This window comes from Denticeps clupeoides, chromosome 14 (genome assembly GCF_900700375.1).
Source record: "Denticeps clupeoides chromosome 14, fDenClu1.1, whole genome shotgun sequence".
Classification (NCBI taxonomy): Eukaryota; Metazoa; Chordata; class Actinopteri; order Clupeiformes; family Denticipitidae; genus Denticeps; species Denticeps clupeoides.
Window position 1 is genome coordinate 9,924,553 of NC_041720.1, and position 19,544 is coordinate 9,944,096.

General features: G+C 44.1%; 1 protein-coding gene across 17 annotated transcripts in view; it reads right to left on the reverse strand.

Moving 5' to 3' along the window:
* ptprk (protein tyrosine phosphatase receptor type K) overlaps positions 1–19,544 on the reverse strand; it is a 114,397-nt gene that overhangs the window by 39,001 nt on the left and 55,852 nt on the right. For all 17 annotated transcript variants that reach the window (XR_003751860.1, XR_003751861.1, XM_029002253.1 and 14 more), the window contains one exon: positions 16,061–16,354. Coding sequence is in view for 15 of the 17 variants with exons in the window: in XM_029002253.1 (XP_028858086.1) it covers positions 16,061–16,354 (294 nt within the window). In the remaining 2 variants the exon portion in view is untranslated. The remainder of the gene's footprint in view (positions 1–16,060; positions 16,355–19,544) is intronic.

A 19,544-nucleotide genomic window follows, 5' to 3' on the forward strand; every position in this document is an offset into this window, starting at 1 on the left:
GATTTGTGTTTGATTACCTTTCAGTAATCACATTCAATTACGCTAATCAACGAGCAGAAAAGTAAGCAATGCCTTCAGTGGACTGGTCACAATTTCCTCAAAGTGGGGGAGGGAAAAAAACACGATGAGAAAATCAGTTTGAGTTGAACATAAAAGACAAACTGCTTTCTATATTGAATTCCAGGTCATACAGAAAATTGATTAGGGGCCATTAATTAGACACAGCCTGAACATGCATTAGAGCACAGACATTACAGGACCAAGCAGAACATCTGTGACTAATATAAATCAAGGCCTTAGATGTGACTAGCATTAAGCGTTTCTAATATAGTGATGGTTACTCAATGAAAGGACACCGTCGGTTCCTTGTCTACATTTGGCTGGAGTTGGCTTGGACATTTGATATATTCCAGACACAGTATCTGAACAAGTCTATCAAATGCAATCCTTTCCACAGAAAAATGATAATTCCAGATCCATAATGCAGACTGCGGGCCTGTACTGTAATTAGCTCAACACGCCTCACGTGGTGGATGCCAAATCTAAACACCTTCATGCAATAAATGAGCACCCATATTATTCATCTGATTAGTGCGTGAAGTGTATGAAAATGTCCTGCCCACAGGGTCAACGCGTTCAAGGTGGCAGCATGAGGGACACGCAGGAAGTGAAGGATTAAGCACAATAAAAAGAACCCTATTATGGTAGTCAGTCAGACGTGGCAAGGAACAGAATCCGGTAATTAATCCAGATGCAAAGGTCAGAAGTTCATGATGAGTACCAAACAGGGCATGGCCAGGCTCCCAGTCAATATTTTCATTATATGTCATGTGGTAAAATATGAATGTGATTGTTTTGTTATTAATCATGTGATGGGTCGATTGGCGAAATGATCAAAATGCTCAAAACTGATGATGACAGGAATTGCAATCATTTGTGATTTGTAATTCAATATTTAGCTCCGCTCTATTGCCCTGCATGAAACACACATGCATCCGCTTCTCTCATTAAATTACCCTGATCAGGGAAATCACATTCATCCGCGGGCTTCTGACTCCGGTTAGAAAAACACCAGTGGGCCCTCAAGATGGCAGAAATGAAGTGGAGCACTGTTTGTGTTCGATTTCCTCATGCAAATGCTGCCGCTCTTCCTTAGATAAAGCGCAGAAGGGCTTAACGTGCCCCTCTCCGAAGAGACCCCAACAGGTGCCGCGCCCGCCATGAGGAAAAAAAAACAAGACACTCCATTTTTTTCCTCCAGCGTGTGCATGCATGTGTGTGTGTGTGTGTGTGTGTGTGTGTGTGTGTGTGTGTTGGGGGGTTACACATGGATTAGATCTTTAATTGCAACAGGAGTCTGCTGTTTGCTCGCAGATTGCTTCCCAGGCTTCCTGACTGCTTAACGTCAGTCAGAAGTGCAGGACTTCCGCAGAACATCATCACTATCTCCCCGGCTCTGCCAGCTTTCATATAGAAGCTGGCAGTTGAACCCCTCGGAGCAGAACGCCTCCTTTATCTCCTGCAACGGCAATAGCGTTCTGCAGAGAGGGGCCGGTGCAGCTGCCGGAGACTCTTCTCTGCAGGAAGCGTGTCATCTTTTTATCGGGAAGACATGGAATTAAGCAGCCCCATGGGATCGTAATTGTGGATTAATCAGATAAATTCAGGTGATGGTGACATAGGTTTCTGTTTTTTTTTTTTTTCCTCTGACAGCACAAACAAATGCGACATCTGATTAATCGAAATATTTCTGATGGCAACAAAATGAGAAAATGAGGCCAAAAAAGCTTCAACTTCTGAGCGTAATCCTGGCAAAAGAGCAACACCAGAACGTTACTCACACTCAATGCATAATGCATAATGGTTCCTTAGTAGTCAGGAACAAGATGGACAACATTTACATTATGAACAAGGCTCCACAAAAGCCTTTTGAGAGAAAGCGGAGGCTCTCATTCAGAGACATGTATGATAAAAATTCCAAAGATAATCTTACGTAATGGCCTAAAGGTGGATGCTTTTGTTTGCTGAGAGCTCTTGTTGCATTCATGGACATTGTGACCTTCTCAAGGAGAGAAAAAATCAAGCTGCACCTACTCCGTTGGCCTTGTTAGTGTGGCCTTCCCCCCCACACTCTCTCATTTCATCATTAGAAGTTCCATATGAAGATGATCTTTCTGCTTTGGACTCGCCCCTACAGACCTGATGTTTCCTGCAGAGCTGCCTTTCCTATTCACTTGTCTTCGTATGTCAATATTCAAAAGTATAAAAGGATGGAGGGATGAGCTATGGGCGCCATTTCCCTTAATTGATCTAAATTGCTGGGTCAAACGCTGCAATTCCCGAGTGCCACTTGTCAGCCCCTGTGGTAATTTGGTTCTGAGGGATGCATGGTCTTATTGAAGAGTGCTCTCTCCGTCTCTCCCATTGTGGGATCGACCCCTGGGCACATTGGCAGGGATGGCTGGAAATGGAAAATTAGCCCCAGAGAAGTGCTAGGCTTTCAAACACAGACATTAATAACAGCCCTGTTTACCTCATTTACCTCCCCATTAGGTCTCGCCCCGACACCCTGGCCCCGCCAGCCGGGGGCGACCCCCCCTTCTGCGCAAAGCTTTCCTGAGAGCGAGAGCCAATCACCAGCCAAGCTGCCCAACTTGTTCTCCCATAATTCAATTTCCCATCGAACCAATAAATGAACCGCTCCACAAGAAAGCTTTGCCCACCGCGAAAAAAAATAAATAAAAAAGGTCTCACAGGAGAGGCACTGATGGGCTGTTGGGGGGTGAATCCAATATCATTTATTTTTAATTGCGTTTTTCCTTGTGAGCAAGGCTCCCCGTGGACCGGCAGGAAGGCGAACATGATATCAGTCAACGAGATTTTATGACGCGCTGTGCCCCATAAACCTTTAGCAGCTAAGACATTACATTTAGTTAATGGTGCATACGTTACTTAACATGGGGGAGATAAACAGACCTCCCACCACCAGAGAAGACGAAGATGGTGACAGCTCCAGAAGAAAATAAAATTGGTGTGCAGGACAAACATCTTGCGCTCTCCAGCAACCTGTACCTGTCAAGTCTTCCTGAGAAGCCTGACAGAGGAACCAGGAAAGCTCATTCGCTGAGCTTCAGAACTCTGATCTCCACTGATAAGCTTTTAATAAGACAGCGCCGTCTCGCTTTAAATAAGACCCCAGAAGAACCTTAAGGGCACCTTTCATCATCTGCTTAAAGCTGAGCGACATCTCCGAGCAGTATCTGGCGGGGAAAAAAACATGCTCTCAGACACGAATCAGGCTCTGTGCTGCTCTGTGTTTCATCTGAACCAGGGTGCGGGTTTCGGTTCCTCCAAGGTGGCTGACGTGCGGTCATCACAGAGGATTAGAACATGGAGAAAACTGGCAAAACGTCAGAGGCTGAATACGGCAATAAAAACAACTACTTACCACACATTCTTATCAATTAATAATATACCACTGAAATTATCCTCTACCTTTTCAAACTTTTCTCACATTAAATGTCAAAACAAAAAATGTCTAAATAAACAAAAATGTGGTTTCAAAAATGAAAATACTTTTCAGATGATTGATCACACTTTTCAAATAATGTGAGATATTCTAGTTCAGATTTTCATGGTCTAATTGTATCCTATGTATCTAGTTACAAGTGTAACTCAACTGAATGCATTTTAACTTATTTGTTGGTGATGGACGCAAGCCAAGTAAAATGAGGAGGGTTGTGTGAGGAAGGATGTCTGGAGTAAATCTTTTGCCATGCCAACTGTCCAGATGACCAAAGCATTTGATCTGCAGTGGTGACAACCAACAGGAGGATGGACTACTCAGTTCAAGGTATTTTTTAGTTTTATCAAGAAATAAACAAGAAGAATGCAAAGCACAAGTCTGTCCCCTGCCTTATCTCCAATTACACGGTTCATAGATCATAGGGGTGGGAGAGGAGCCATCTAGGGGGAGTAGGAGGAGTCAAAGTACAAATCCAACAGATGCAGAGACGAGAGAATAGCAATGCTCCTTTGTCGCACCAGCCTTTTTTTTAAGCCATTGTGATTTTTTAAGAGGGTCTAACCTGCCTTGCCGGACTCTGTTTGCATGAAATACAGGATTACTTTAAATCCCACCGACCCAATCCCCCCAAGACCACCATCATCAGATGTTTTTCTCCTGTCACGCTCCCAAAGCTTCCTCTGTCTGACAGTCAGTCCCTAATGGATTTCCAAGCAACCGAGCACAACCGAAAATGCTTGAGTTTTCCCAAATAAATGACAGCAAATCAGAAGGTGGCATATGTTTGGGGGGGGTGGGTGGTTCAAGGCGATTGTCCTTTTGAACTTTATAGATGTAATCCTGTTTCTTTATTATTTAAAGTGGATCTCCTCCATAAATCAGGCTCTACATTCTGCTGTGCCTGAATGAGGAGAACGTCACACGATTCTCACCGAAGCACATCTGGTCGGCTGTGAAAACATGAGCCCGGGTTTCATCTTACTCATCATCAACTGACCACTGCGGAGAAACAAGCTGAAAAACAGTTAAAGAGCAGGAGAACGGAGGAGGAAAACGAGTCTTGCAGACTAATTTCCTGTGTTATTCCATGAAGGTATTAGCCTCTCAGCATCATGCCTCATCACAGCAGAGGATTCTGAAAGCTATGCTGATACCACCACACAATCAGCTCAAAACACCAGGATAATCAGCTCCAAAAACCCACAGCAATCCACTTTGCGCGCACACACAGTTTCTATACCACCGCTGCTCACCCCCTGGAGAGTGGGGTGAACTCCCGTCATTCAGAGGGGAGGAGAGCCAGCCGTCCACCAGCACCTAATCTCTCTTTTCGTCCCACATGCAGATGGACCGGGCCGGTGTCTGACAGAGGACTGACCCTCTCCTCCAGTGGCCCGCTGGCCTCTCTCTGCCTCCGCTGAACTGTCTGTAGATAACGTCATGTGCGAAATATGGCCTACCCCACACACTCGCAGATGAGCAGTATACACACATGCACGGCCCTTCAAGTTTGCTGTTAGGATGAACTACAGGCTGGAAGACACCCAGCTTCTAAGTGGAACCACCAAGCTTGGAACATCTTGGACTCAGTCAGTCAATGTAACAGCATGTTTATATAAATATCATATTTATATAAAAAAAAAGCACAGCAAGAGAATAGTGCCCTTAATGGATATATCATAAATCCTGATTTCTAAAAAAGGATGTGTAACAATATTTTAACCCAAAAAGAAATTTCCTTTAATCATACTTTGTTTTATGTAATGGATTTGCTGCACAAATGTCCAAAAAAGACAGATCATGGGTCTCTTAGTAGTCAGGAACCCGGTCATTCCAGCTGCTCAGTCCTTCACAAACTTGATTATGTTTCACCAAGCACCTATAAATCATTTCTTCAGGATGTGGGGATGTAGAATGTGACAATCCGTTGGAAACAGGGGAGAATAGATAATAATAATAATACAGAAAGTGAGTGTTCCCCACAGACCTCGTTCCCCATGGGGCGCAAATGGGGATGAAACTAATTCACACTATTCCTGGAGGGGAAGAAGACACCCTGATGTCGGTCTGGGATCACTTCAATTACCCAGAGCTACGGCTGCAGATAAAAAAAAAATGCATTTGGGGTCGTGGGAAGAGGAGGTGATTTCATCTCTGCTCGTTCAACAATCTGTACCATTTTCAATTAACCAAAGTCAGAGACGGGTTTTCTATTACTCTTCATGATGTGTGTTATTTAAATGGCACATCTTTTCCGTGCCCCCATCAAGACATCCAATTTGGTACGTACTTCAAGACTCTTTTAACACAGCCCTGGTACATTACCTAAGAATGCAATCAGTGATGAAGGAACATTGAATGGAAACTGCAAATAACAACTATTTGGTATTTGTCCATTTAAGAAAACAATCTGTACATAGATATGGCAAAATCAGAACAATTGTCCAGGCAAAAACCTGGATAAACAGGGCAGGAAGGGATTCCATGGGCAGTCAACATTGCAGTAGCTCGATGATTGGACGTGAAAATGAACACAAATGTGTTTTTCTTAGTTCCGTCATGCGAGGCAGAGTTCTATAGGCCACTCTTCACCTCGTCCCGTCTCTCTCCTCCTCATTATCATTTAAAGCTACAGACACCAAAATGCCACATCCAGGAAAAAACCTCATTGTGTGATTGCATAAAAGTAGCTGTAATTCTGTACCACAGCTGAAATTCAGAAAGACTTCAGATACAGTATTAGGGGACCAATAAGACCCATATAAAAGCAAATAACAGGGGCCCATTACATGGTCACAACCACATTAATATAAAATATTTAAAATGAAAGGTTCATTTCACTCACAGCGTAAACATAATGTCATAGAAATTCTTTTTTAATAGCACTGCCTACCTGCATTCTGAGCTGTCGCCAAAATTTAATTTTGCAGATCTTGAATAGATGCTCAGCCATAAAACAAAGTAAAAGAAACTGAGCTGTCAGTTCATGGCAATGTACCCAGCACACTGGCGATCCGATGTCTTCAGTGGAACAAGTACAAGTACAGTTCAGCAGTGGCTTGGATGGTAATGTAACCCCATTAACAGTGACAAACGAGAGCCATTCCAACAAAAGCTAGCCCATTTACAGAGAAATTACCCATAACACATTCATTGCTACCTGCATAGCGGTGCCACAAATCAACGAGCACGTTTGGTTGCAGATTACCGCCTGCACGCATGCCAAACATTAGAATGGGCCTTTATTAATCTTTTACTGCTACTCAACCAGAAGAGCAAACTGGACTGCTTTCCACAAGTTGAACAGAAACAATGTTCATACAAAAATATTTTTAACTGCCAGCCATTTTTAATTTTCTCCTGCAGTTTTGCCAGGGGGCAGGAAACATTCAAGCGTCCATATTCACACAAAGCTTGAGGGAATCTACAGTCACACACTCACACTGCAAAAATCTGGCACAAAGAGAGCAGTAATGTATCTACATAAAGAACTGAAAAGACAAAGGAGCAAGGAGTGGCAAGTAAGGAAGAGAAAGAGGCGGGAGGACGTGAGCAAATCAGCGCTCCTCCGGTTGGCCTTCTTTGAAATTCAAATGGAAGTAGACTGGAAGGTGGCGATAAGGGTTCTGGAGGAGGGGGGAGTCCGTGCACACCTTTTAAGATCGTGCACAGGTGGATTACGCGCAATGAAGCCACGAGAATAAATATCATTAAGGGCCCGACAGAAACCATCGCAGCCTGTGGCAGCTAAACAGTGGCCAAGGGGGGTATAGGCGAAGGGGAAGGTTGAGTCAAAAAACATTATTACATTCTTTGCTGAATATTTTGTTATCAACTGTCTTTCTCAAGGTTAAGGGAAATGTGTGCAATGGATTGATATTAAAATAGAAAGATATTAAAAAGCTGAGATGTGTAATAAAAATGTTGGTGATAACTGTTACATCCATGATGGAGTATTTAAACCCTTTAATGCCTTGCATATCATATTCGAGACATGCATTTCTGAGACCCATTGCATTACCATGAGATATAAACTTTGCATAAAACACTTTTGTAAACTATCTGATGCTTGTCTTCTAACTTTTGCACTACAACAATTCTCACATGCAGCCAGTATAAAAGGAGATTTAGTGATCATTTATTTTTTTATGTTATGTACATATACATGTATTTGTTATATACATTTGTCTTCCATAGTCCACAATACGGTGTTTTGATTAATCAATTACACAATTTACAGACTGAAATGTGATAGTTACAACAAACAGTTAGACTTGGGATTCACAAATATCTATCCCATGGCTAATTCATAGACGGCTAAAAGGAAGTTGACTATTTAAGTGACAGAGGGCCTTGTAGAGACAGATGACAAATCGAAAGATAGGATTTGGAATACCAGGTCAGAGAATGATGATGTTTGTTATTATCAAATACGATACAAAAAACATATTTGTAATGTGTAATGCCCAAAGTATCAAACACAATACAAACATCATTTTTTACATTTTGTTAAAGGGCCTAATACAGGCTAAAGATAAAAAGAAAAATAATTTGTCCATTAGTTCTTGGTTCAGGCATTAAAGGGTTAATTGTTACCCAATAACACACCAAAGTAGTGGTGGCTAGGTGCACCGTCCCCACACACTGCTCCCCGGGCGCCTGTCCTGGCTGCCCACTGCTCACCGAGGGTGATGGTTAAAAGCAGAGGACACGTTTCGTTGTGTCACCGTGTGCTGTGCTGCAGTGTTTCACTTCACTTTCAAAGTAGAAGACTAATATCTGGACACTAATATTTGAGCAATCTGTGAAATAGTCCTCAATGTTGCCAAAGGTGAGCAGCATTCTCTTTTTTGTTGCCTTCTTGCATTATAAGAAGCTATAACAGTTGGTGCCAGGATCTCCCAAATCTTCTTAGACAGTCATTTACATTTAAATAACATTTTCAGCTCACATACGGTGGAAGATAATCCAGGAACTTCGGGGCGGATCTGCAGCCTCATTGTTTATGCCGCGGCGTGCGACTAGGCTAACTGTTGAGCAAACATTAATCATTTGTGTCTTTATCGGCTCTCCCGTGCCGAGCCTGAGCGAGCACCCGTTGTCCTGTGATTGTAAAGGGGAACGACTGTGTACCCCCATCTCCTCAACTTCTGCACCTCCACATCTCTCCATTATGGCCTGTTTAAAGTTACTGTGCCTGGGAAAAGGAGATAGTTTAAAAGTCCTGGAGGGCATTTAGAAAAATGTGCAACCTTACTTTTTACTCTGTGGCTTCACAGAGCCACTTGAGCATAATCTTTCATTATCAGATGACAAAAAGCAAGTGGAAAATTTGCCTTGGACTGACTAGCTTCTTTAATTACCCCGGACATCTACCCCTGGACATGTCCTCTTTTTAAAACCAGAGAATTGCGTCCAACCAGGTTTTTAGAGTTTTGCAGGTTTTTGAGCTGGTTTAACATGTCGTCACATCATGGGCAAAAGTTAGTGATGGGCAAAACAGTTCTTTTTGAGGTATTCAGTCTGAATTCCATCGTGACAATTAAAATAAATATATATTCTTCAAGATACACTTGAACAACTGCACTGAAAAATTAATGTTTCACTTGAAGTGATTCGGTTCAGTACATTACCTTAAAGGATTCCTTCTTTTGAACAAATCGTTCACAAACATCAAAACACTAGTCAAAGTACTACTAGCGGAATTGTACTCTTCCTCACACACATACATGAGCAAATTTGCTACGACACCATGGTTAATGCTTTAGGTCAGCTACACATACTACACAAGCATAATACAAAACATTTTTGGTATATATATTATCACCAGTTTACAGTGTACACCAAACATTGCAGCTCTAATTGAATAATCGAGTACAATTACAGATCGGCTTCCTAAATCGTTTCAGAATTGTCAGTGTGGTAGCCTTGGTTATTCAAATGTGTCCGAGTGCATGTGTGCGTTTGTGTGGTGTGACAATTGGCCCTGTTTAAACATAAATGCTGCAAAAATGAGGTGACATTAGCCAGCTCTACAGAAAGAAAGGGAGGTCTGGCCGGGGTCTCTTGCTGATTTGCGATTGAGCTTGAAAGAGGCTCCTCTCCCTCCCCTCTGTCGCCAGCGAAAAGGGCGCCCGCTTCAATTTAAAGGGGTCTACAGGTGAGCCCTGGGCTCTAATGAATTAATTTAACGTGGCTCAGACCCGTGAGCAAAAACAAACACAATCATTGGGAAGGATTGTCACAGCCATAGTGCCACCGGTGACTTGTCCAAAAGCGGCAGTTTCTCTTCTTCGACCCACAGACCCAGACTTCTTTTCGTGTAAATCCTAAAGATGCCTTTTACCTCGTACTAGTGAACAAGCACCTAGCTAAGCGCATAGCGCTGTGCCCTCAATCTGTAAACCCTATTTATTACAAAAGTTCGAATTTTCACCGCCCGAATGTCTAGCTGTCTGCCGATGCTTTTCCGCCCACAACGAGCGCTGTGGCATGACTGAGCAAATGACAAGCGAAAATGCCAGCCGCCTCTTGAATATTAAGGTGACAGAGACGGCCTGGAGGAAGTGAGGTGGAGGAACCGCAGTAAATAAGAGACACACAGTTAGGGAGGACTCTGCTCGAGGTCCTTTGCCGACTCGCATGGAACTTAATAAAGCACCGGCACTTTCAATTTCGGCTCCTGTGGCTGCAGGGAACAAAAAAAAAAAAAAAAAAAAAACGACACCAGACACACTTCATTCCACTGTACAGACAAGGGAAACAACCTTGGTGTTTAATCACGGATGATAAATCCCTAGAGACAAACAGTCCAAGTTTTTGCTGAGAACGGTCCGTTGTCGTTCTAAATCTGGAGAGCATCGTGAGCGGGTGTATATAATCTGTTCTAATTGATATGAGGGGGTTTGCTGTGAGTCTGTTGTGGCGCGCTGCACCACATTTATCACGCTGACGTAAGCCTTTCCTTCTCCTTCTTGTAAAATAAGCAGTTTCGCGTTCAGGCATGGTCGCATGCCAGCACACCGCAGTTACGCAGTTAATGATAATAGCCCAAAATAATGCACAAGCACAACCTCCCCAGGGTCCCCTGTGCTCAGGTAGCCATGATTAAAAGTAGGACGAATGAGAGGGGCGGGTGTGGGGGATGGGGCGTGTGACTGAGGCGATGAGAGAAAATGAGACATATGTACGTTTCCTGTCCGGGGACCGCGGTGCACAGCAGGATGATGGGAAGCAGTTGGAGATCTGGCCAGCAGTGAGAAACACAGGATCGAACCTGTTGACAGAGTGAAAAGGCTGTAGGAAGAGTACAGGGTGCGTTGAGGGAGCATAAAAAATGGAGAGGCAGAAACGCGCAGCCGTGGCCCATGAGAATGATGTAAATCATACATCAGAGTGTATATTTTTCACTCCCTCTCTCTGTATGTGAACTGTCAAAAGTGTCATAACAAGTCCTTCTTATGATTCATCTTCATCCACAACCCAATCTCTCCGGTTCCCATGTTGAGAGGGTAGAGCTGGGGGAGGCCAAGGGGGTGAGAGCGGCAGAGAGATGGAGCGGAGAGGAGGAGAAATGCCAGGCCTGCCACGGGAGCGACTCCGAAAGCGCCCGAGGAGAAGAAAGTAATCTACAGGCTCGGTGTCCCCCCACCAGTCACTGCATGAGAATCATATACATTAGTATGAGGGCATTACCCTCGCTGCCAATATTTCCTCCGAGTGGAGGAATACGGACTTCAACATTTCGACACGTGCACCAGCAACTTTAGCCTTTATGCTAATTTCATCGAGGGTACGGGAGCTGGAGGGTTAAAAGAAGGGTTATTTTTACTTCTCATGGTCTGAATTGAGGAGGATGGAGGATTAAAAACTTTCTGCAAACCAAGGCCTTCTGAAAACCATTGCAATTTCTAATTTATTAAAGAATTAATTACTCAGATTCATAGTTTCCCTGCTGTTTGAAATACAAATAAAATCCATGCTTTCTTCTTTCCGTAAATGAGAAAAATGCCTGAATTGCTTTGATTAATCATTTTTTAGAACAATCATATTCAAGATGGATGACTTCTTAATAAAATATCCCTTCCCAACTGAGGACTGATAAGTATCCCTGAAATTGGAGACCTTCAATCAGTAGATGCAAAGAATTCTGATACAAGTAAAAGATCCAGTGTTGTGATAAATCAGATGAACTCGCTTGGCTGCACCAGACACGTGCCAATAATTGGTGAAGGAAGCCAAAGTATTATCAACGAGACGTGAATTTCCAATACAGAGAACCTGGTGCTTCTCCAGAGTGAGGATGACTCCTTGACCTCTCCTCCAATCAGGCTAGGTGCTCATTAAGAGGCGTGATGCTGGGTGGTTTAATTGAAATTGCTTCAGTTAAGAAGGGGGGAGCAGCACCCACTGGAAATGTGTACCGACAAGGTTATCCGGTGAAATTCACATTGTGCGAAATCAGCAGTGCCGCGGCTCGCCAGCTCAGGTTCCACAATTTGCTTTGATAATTACAACACCCCTCTGCTTCTGCCCTGCCGGTCACCTCAGAAACTACTTACAGAGCCAAGGCCGCCATGTTTTTTTAACTGGATAAGTCAAAGAAAGCTTACTCAAGAGGCACCAAGAGTTAGCTGTTCCGTCTTATATCTACTGAAAATGTGTCAAGCTGATGCTCCAAATCTACAAAAAAAGGGTTTATACACACACACAAACACATGTATACCCTTTTTTTGTAGAATTGGAGCATCAGCTTGACATGTGCGTGTGTGTGTGTGTGTGTATTCATAATTTTGATGCCTTCAGTGAGAATCTACCCATATAAATGGTCATGAAAATAAAGAAAACACATTGAATGTGATGGTGTGTCCAAACTTTTGACCTGTACCGTATATAAATAAATAAATGTTACCCAAGTGTCTGAAGAGCAAGAGTTTCTGCAGCAGTGAAGGTTAATTGCTCTTTTGAACCAAGTTCGTCTGAGATTGCTGCCGTCCGCACCACCCCAAATAGGCAACTTGTTTGGACGTGTAGGACCATTAAGACCAATCAGATCTGTTACAGATGGCAGGAGGCGTTTGCCAGGGTGAGCTGAGGTAACGCACAAACGCGGGACTCTGGGCAAATCAAAGCAGCCGAGGCGCAGTGTTAGCAGCTTTAATTTTCTCAGCCTGTCATGCAGGGAAGTGATTCAGCGGCGGGGTCCAGATTAACATCCCAGCGACTTTCCTTTTTAACTCAATAACAACTTCCCTGGCTCGTTTCTCCTCACTCGAAAATAATGAAAAAAAAAAAAAAACTCCTTCACTCCTGTCGAAAAGGCTTGGCCAGGATGTTTTGCCAAATGTGTGTAGTTAAAAGAGTCGGGCGTGTGTAGTGTGTTAGAACCTGTCTTTCATGTTGCACTCTAAATGACCTGACCCTCGCTCACTCAGCGAGCTGAATCAAAGACCGGGTGCCGGCTCGAGCACTTTTCACAAACCTCGCCGTTCCGAAGATGGCAATTTATTTGGAGGAACTTAACTTAGCTCCGTCTTTTCTTCCTTCTCCCTGTAATTTTAATGATTCTGTAGTGCCGGAGTGTGGGTAGTCTCCGGGCTTGACATTTATGCTTGAGAGAGCTCCTCTGCAACCTTGCTGTCTGAAAAGCGGGAAGATGCTCAGACGGTCGTCGGCTCCCCGTGAACATGAGACGGGTCCAGTGGGACGGCAGATGCACACTGGTGCTTTCTCCCTCTCCCGATTAGCACCCACCAGAAGAAAAACTCCGCCCAGCCAGGTATTCTGTCCACACAATTAAAGACCCCATCGCCGTGGTTCAGATAAGCCAAATGCTAATTAGCTATAGCGCAGAGCTAACCTAAAAAAGGGGCTGGGATTGCCCAAAATCTGGGATCTCCAAATGTGACTAGGTCATTCAAGTCTGAGTCTACCTTTAGGTTGACCATATAGTCAAGAAAAAGATAAAGAAAACACCTCGATCTAGGTCACAATTTCACTTAGAGAGTTCTTGCTGTGTACTACACAATCGCCTATGAACAAGAAGGCCACAAAGTCACAGGTTCAAATCCCACTTACTACCATTGTGTCCCTGAGCAAGACACTTAACCCTGAGTGTCTCCAGGATGACTGTCCCTGTAACTACTAGTTTTTAGGTGCTCTGGATTAATACATTTATTAATGCCATAAATGTAAAATGTACAGGCTATAAATGGAAAGTGTCCTCCCTGGCATGGACTATCTGGTCATCCTACTTGACCACCTTGTGTCTCTGCACTGACACCATCTGCAGGGCGACGAAACGTGCAGCTGGACGAAACGTGTTTTAATATGCACAGACAAACGGCAGAGGTCAGGAGTGTCACGTGTCAGAAGTGTCACGAGTCTCTTCAGACACTTATGAACCTACTATATTTACTGAGTGCTCGGAGAAAGCGAAACGAGAGAAGGGGTTGGTGTCGATCAAATGTGTGGCCTGTTCGTTTGCTGACGTGGCCTTCGTGATAAGCTTTAGCATGGAGCCTGCCGGTGGTTGATTTCTTTGTCATTTATCTAAACAGTGCGGGAAGCAATAGAGAAAAAATATCAATATATTATTTCATAGAAATGGCGTGACATTTGTAAGAAATAAATTAGACACCAGACATGCAGACAAAAACAAATGTGGTTCCCGAGAGACACGACGCCCGGAGCATTTTCATAATGCGTTCGTTCACCCTGCAAATAAGGAAATGTGAGATTGGCTTCAATTCACGTTCATTTATTGCACTGTTTATTTTGTCCTTCCCACAATGCCTTTCTTCTGCAAGGAAATGCAAAATTTAGGTTTGTTATTGTAAAAAGGCTGGTACTTCATCCCACAAGGTGCCTAGTGCAGTCAACAGTTAAGGTTGAGGGCAGGGTGGCAAAGCACATAATCTGTCTGACTGACTGAACAAACCACCCATTGGTCTTCAACCCACCAAGCATTATTAAGAAAAAAAAAAAGGGCAACGTTCATGTATGTTTAGAGCATCTGTGCCAAAACTAGAGGGATATTCAGGCTCCACAGGATTGATCCCAGACCCATGCCTGGTGGGTCTGCATGCACAGAATGGACTAATAGTTGTTATATTTCACCAATAGTTTCGTTTAATAAGTCAAACATGGTTTCTAAAGTTGCGGAGGGTCATCTGTAAGGGATCTGGTTTTCTTTTGGAAGGTAGGCTAATGTCTCAGGGAAGAGTGTTCACACTTCCTACTAGATGTTTAATGTCTTCCAGCTTTGGCTGAACATCATCTGCTGCTAGATCAAAAGTATACAATATTTCAGCTTGAAACGCATGGACACACTAGTTAAATCGCCCAAAACGGTGAAAGTCCAGCGAGAAGCCTACTGCAGGGGGCAATCAAACTCGGCATGAGCGATATCAAAGTCTGCATCCTGAATGACATCTGCAAATGCAAGCAATCAGAGCGGGGTTTGGTGTGAAAGGAGGCACATCAGATGCTTGCACACACGGGTTTCCTGCTGCTTAAAGCTTTAGATCCCCGGCCTTGAAAATTAGAGCCACACGGCTGTTATGCATCTTTGCCTCCACAACAAAATTGCGTGACTAAAAATATATTACCATTCCAGCGTCATGATATTTCTTACGATGATACTACAGGGAGTCCTAAAGACCTAAATTTAATAACCAATATAATGCCCTGTTATTCAATTAGTCTGGGGGAAGACTATAAAATGATTGGCTTGTGTGGGTTGAAAGTGAACAAACTGCCATTCCCTTGTGCCAGGGGTTAAAAAAAAAAAAAAGAAAAGCTTTCAAACCCCATTTGACAGCAAGGACAAATCCCACGTCTGCGGCATCCCCCTTTGAATCTCAATCTGGGAATACAGCTGGTGCATTCTCTCTCCAGCGAGGAGGCCAGGGAGTACATGGATCGCGCCGGCACTGGCGGGGGAAGCAGCGTAGCCAGTAATGAAACACTGAATAAATTCCCCATCACTCTTAATAACCCCTCTCCATCTGCAGACTCCATCCGCAACGTGTGCCCATCCCACCTCTAATATACAAGCCGCATGCAGGCCTGCTTTGCTGGCATGCCGGTTCGTACCAGTACCATAGCAACCCCCCCCAGACTGCGAGGATGCCAAACTAAAACCAAATGGAAGTGCGGTGGATCTGGTGCAGCCACCGGTTTTCTAATCATGGATTCAAAGGGGCTTGTCACCAGAGGAGCACAGTGGTTATATTGCTTCATATGTGAAAAGAAATGGAAAAAAGAAAAACAAATACACACACACTCACACAGAGTCTCACACACACAAGTGCATATGAGAGCGGTGCTAAGAGAGTGACAGAGCCCTGTTTATTTTTCTTTGGCTTTCCAAATGACGCTTTGCTAAGGAGACCCCAGGCAATTATTTCTATGCAAATTCAGAGTAGCTGTAAGGCACAGAGGAAACGAAGGTGCTGCAAACAGAGGAAACTTAATGAAAAGAAGACTAAATAAATCCAATTTGAAATATGACCGGAAAAAAACCTTGCTCACCGGCACATTTGGTTCTGGTGATGAGAGGAGGGCCGGGCTGGCCAGTACCCCCTTCCCCGGGCCGAGTGAGCAGGACGCGGATTTCGTACTCCGTGTCGGGGTCCAGGTGCCACAGCTTGTAGTTGGGAGAGTTGACAGCGTGGGTCTCAGTCCAGCTGCCCGACGTCATGCGGTACTCCACCTCCTTGAGGATGATAGGCCCGTCACCAAATATGGAGTTGGCGTTGAGTTGGATCAGAAGGTATGTTGGGCCAACGCCTAGCAACTGAGGAGGTGCGATGGGTCTCGGGGGCTCTACAAAAGAGGAAATAAACATTTAATGCATGACAGGAAGTAAATAAGGAGGTGTTCCTTTCAATAACAACCAATGACAAATTAGTGTTGTCCAATTAAAGACAATCAAATGAGATCTGTATTTTAAAGTTACATGAAAGGAACGTAATTTAATTGGTCCCTAGATTTATACCCATGATGCCAAACCATTACACTCTTTCAGCAGACAAACCAGATGGCTCCTGAGGCTGACTGGAGGTGTTTGGACTTCAGCAGTCGCTGTCTTGGCAAGACAGACCACTCAAGAAAAAAAATGAACACAGCTCAGACATCACATCATTACACACACAAAAAAAAATGATTTAATCTCAGCGCAAAATAGGAAGCAATTACCTCAAGCAAAAGCCTCAAAGATGGGTTTTTTATTTAATATTTTTGTCAATGGCAAGGAGAGTTTAGAAGCTGAAGAGAATATATATATATATATATATATATATATATATATATATACACACACACACACACACACACACACACACACACACACACACACACACACATTTTTTTTTGGTGTGTGTGTGTGTGTGCTGTAGAGAGTCTCAGTGCAGTTTGAACATTTTAGAGAATGATTACGGGAGCCGAAAGTGCTTCTGAACAGCGGGCTGCTCAAATGCAGGCCGAGATCCATGCACCGCGGGCAGGAAAATTTTCCCACCCCAGATGGCTGCCGGCTGACCCATTTGTCGCAGCTAATTAAACAGAGAAGCCAATGCTCGCAAATCAGAGTCGCAAGATCAGGCTTTGTCTTTAGATTGCCGCATGGTTCGACTGGATGATGGATGCGTGGCCTATAAGGTGGTGGCCATCAGTCACATGTTTAGAAACCTTGGGCGGACTCTCTCCCCAGCCGCCCACGTATGCCAGCGTCTCGCTCTGCAGCCAAAAAACCCCAATCCTCCACCTGCTATCTCCACCTGTACACCAAGATTAGCAGTAGCTAGTCCAACAATGCTAACAAAAACGGAGCCAAGGCCCCATGCATGACTGGCATTATTAATGCTTCCACCAAGCCTGGCCCACCGAGGCCCATTTACGCGGCTAACACTTATTAACTTGGGTTACATCTACATACACCTCCAAATTGGCACGTAATTGTCTGTCATTTTTTTGGTGTGGGTGTATGTGTGTGTGTGCGCGCGTGTTATTGGTCCCCTGGCGGATATGACAGTGTGACAAGCAAGGGCTTGCGGAAAAAAATATCCCAGCGGTGATGTTCCTTGGTGATTTGCACTCCCGTGGGCCAGGATGTGCTCCTATTAGTTTTCAATTAGGGCCCCCTTTTCTTAATTTCAAAATCGAATTTCTGTCTCTGGTCTTATCAGTGTTTCATGAGATGCATGGTGCTGGGATCCACTCAGAATTACACTCAAAATGTGATTTCCTCCCCTCTTTAATTTAATAACCAGAGTTACAAATTAATGAATCTGCTACACTCCCTGCCATAGCACTGCATGAATCCTAACTCAGATCTTATTCTTGGGAATACGTGTATGAAATGTGGAAGTACGTAGGCGACGCGGTTGATTGTAAGTGTTTTAAACCTGACATTTCATTTGAATCCACCTAATTGGGAAAAATAACACTGTCAATCAGCCTAAGAATGACAGAGTGGTGTGTTATGCTAAAGACTATGTCGTTATGGGGAGAACCGTGATCACCCTTCTCCGCTTGTGGGCGTTTTCAGTTTGAAAAAGCATTCAGTCAAAATGTCAGCTCATTTATTGGATGGATAATGATGGATGAAATTATATGAATTGATCTGAATGCAGTTAAAATTAAGTGTATGCATTCATTCACACAACTAAGGGCCTAGTTTTCTCACTATAATAGACGCGGGGGCATGATGTAACATCAAGTATCTCTTCGGGGTTTACAGTTGCTAGTTACCTGTATCCATACTTGTAAGTGCTCATGCACCCAACTTCCTCATGTGGGACACTATAAACCACAAAGGAGCAAACCCCCATCCCTGAATTTCCTCCCTTCATTTAATTAGATCTCAGTTATCTTGGGATCATGTCAGCAACAAAACCGAACATACAAATTGAGATTATGATTATTTTAATTAAATGATGATATTAGTAAATGCGCTATGTATATATAGCATTGTGACAATGTCTGTATGCATTTTCTTAAGCATACATGAGAATGTACACTCAATCCACGCCATTAAACAGTTTTGTACAGAAAGACCTAATTCATGCCAGGACCTGCATGTTTAATTTGCCCTTCAGTCTGAATGCAAGGGTTGTTCATCGTCATTTATTAGGGTCGCTGACAAACACACACAACAAATGAGGTGTGGAAAATAGCTGTGCATAGCTGTGGTGACAGATAGCGAGCCTCAGCTCGGCTCGTCGTTGCACTCGTCTGTATTTGCTGAGCAATTAAACGCAAAAATTGCTTTTTCTAGAAGGCTCTAGATAGCTCCAGTTTACTGGACAGCGCTCCGAACGTCAGCAGTATGAGATATGAGAGTGAGCAGAGGGAAGATGTAGCCACCTCGTTTGGTACTTAATAACAGAGTGGGGTGCGGAAGGGTGGGGGTGCCCCTGTGGGAGGGAGGGGCCCCGTGGAGTAACTGGGGACCTGAGCTGGTAGATAGTCACGGGAGACCCACAGATGAATCTTTCATCATCTGGTATTATTGCTTCTTCCAGGCGTCCCATCCATCATGTGCTGCTGACAGGCAGGAAGGATGGCTCTGAGTCCTCACATTACTGCTCCTTGAACCTTGTCTCATCCATCTCCCCGCCTCCCGCGCCGGCTGCGGCGCTAAACATCCGCCCGTAGCGTCCGCACAACTTACTGCCGCCTGCCAGTCCGCTCCTACACCCCCCCTCCCCCACCCTTCCACGAGCCGTTCTAATCGTAATTGATTTTCATTTATTGCCGATGCAGTCGGCAGAGTACCCAGGAGCAACAGCCGGGTCTCTGAGGCAGGAGCTTCATCAGAGAAATGGGGTGGGAAGGAGCGCAAAAGAGAGGGGAGGGGAGGGGAGAAAATGATTAGAGAGTAGCGAGGGAAAGTAAAAGAAGAGAGGAGTGGAGAAAGGGGGAAAAACAAACAAAAGAACGAGTGGGGCGAGGCGATGATAAATAGACAGAGGAGATGGGAGGAAACGGGGGTAGCTGCAACACCTTCTCTGCT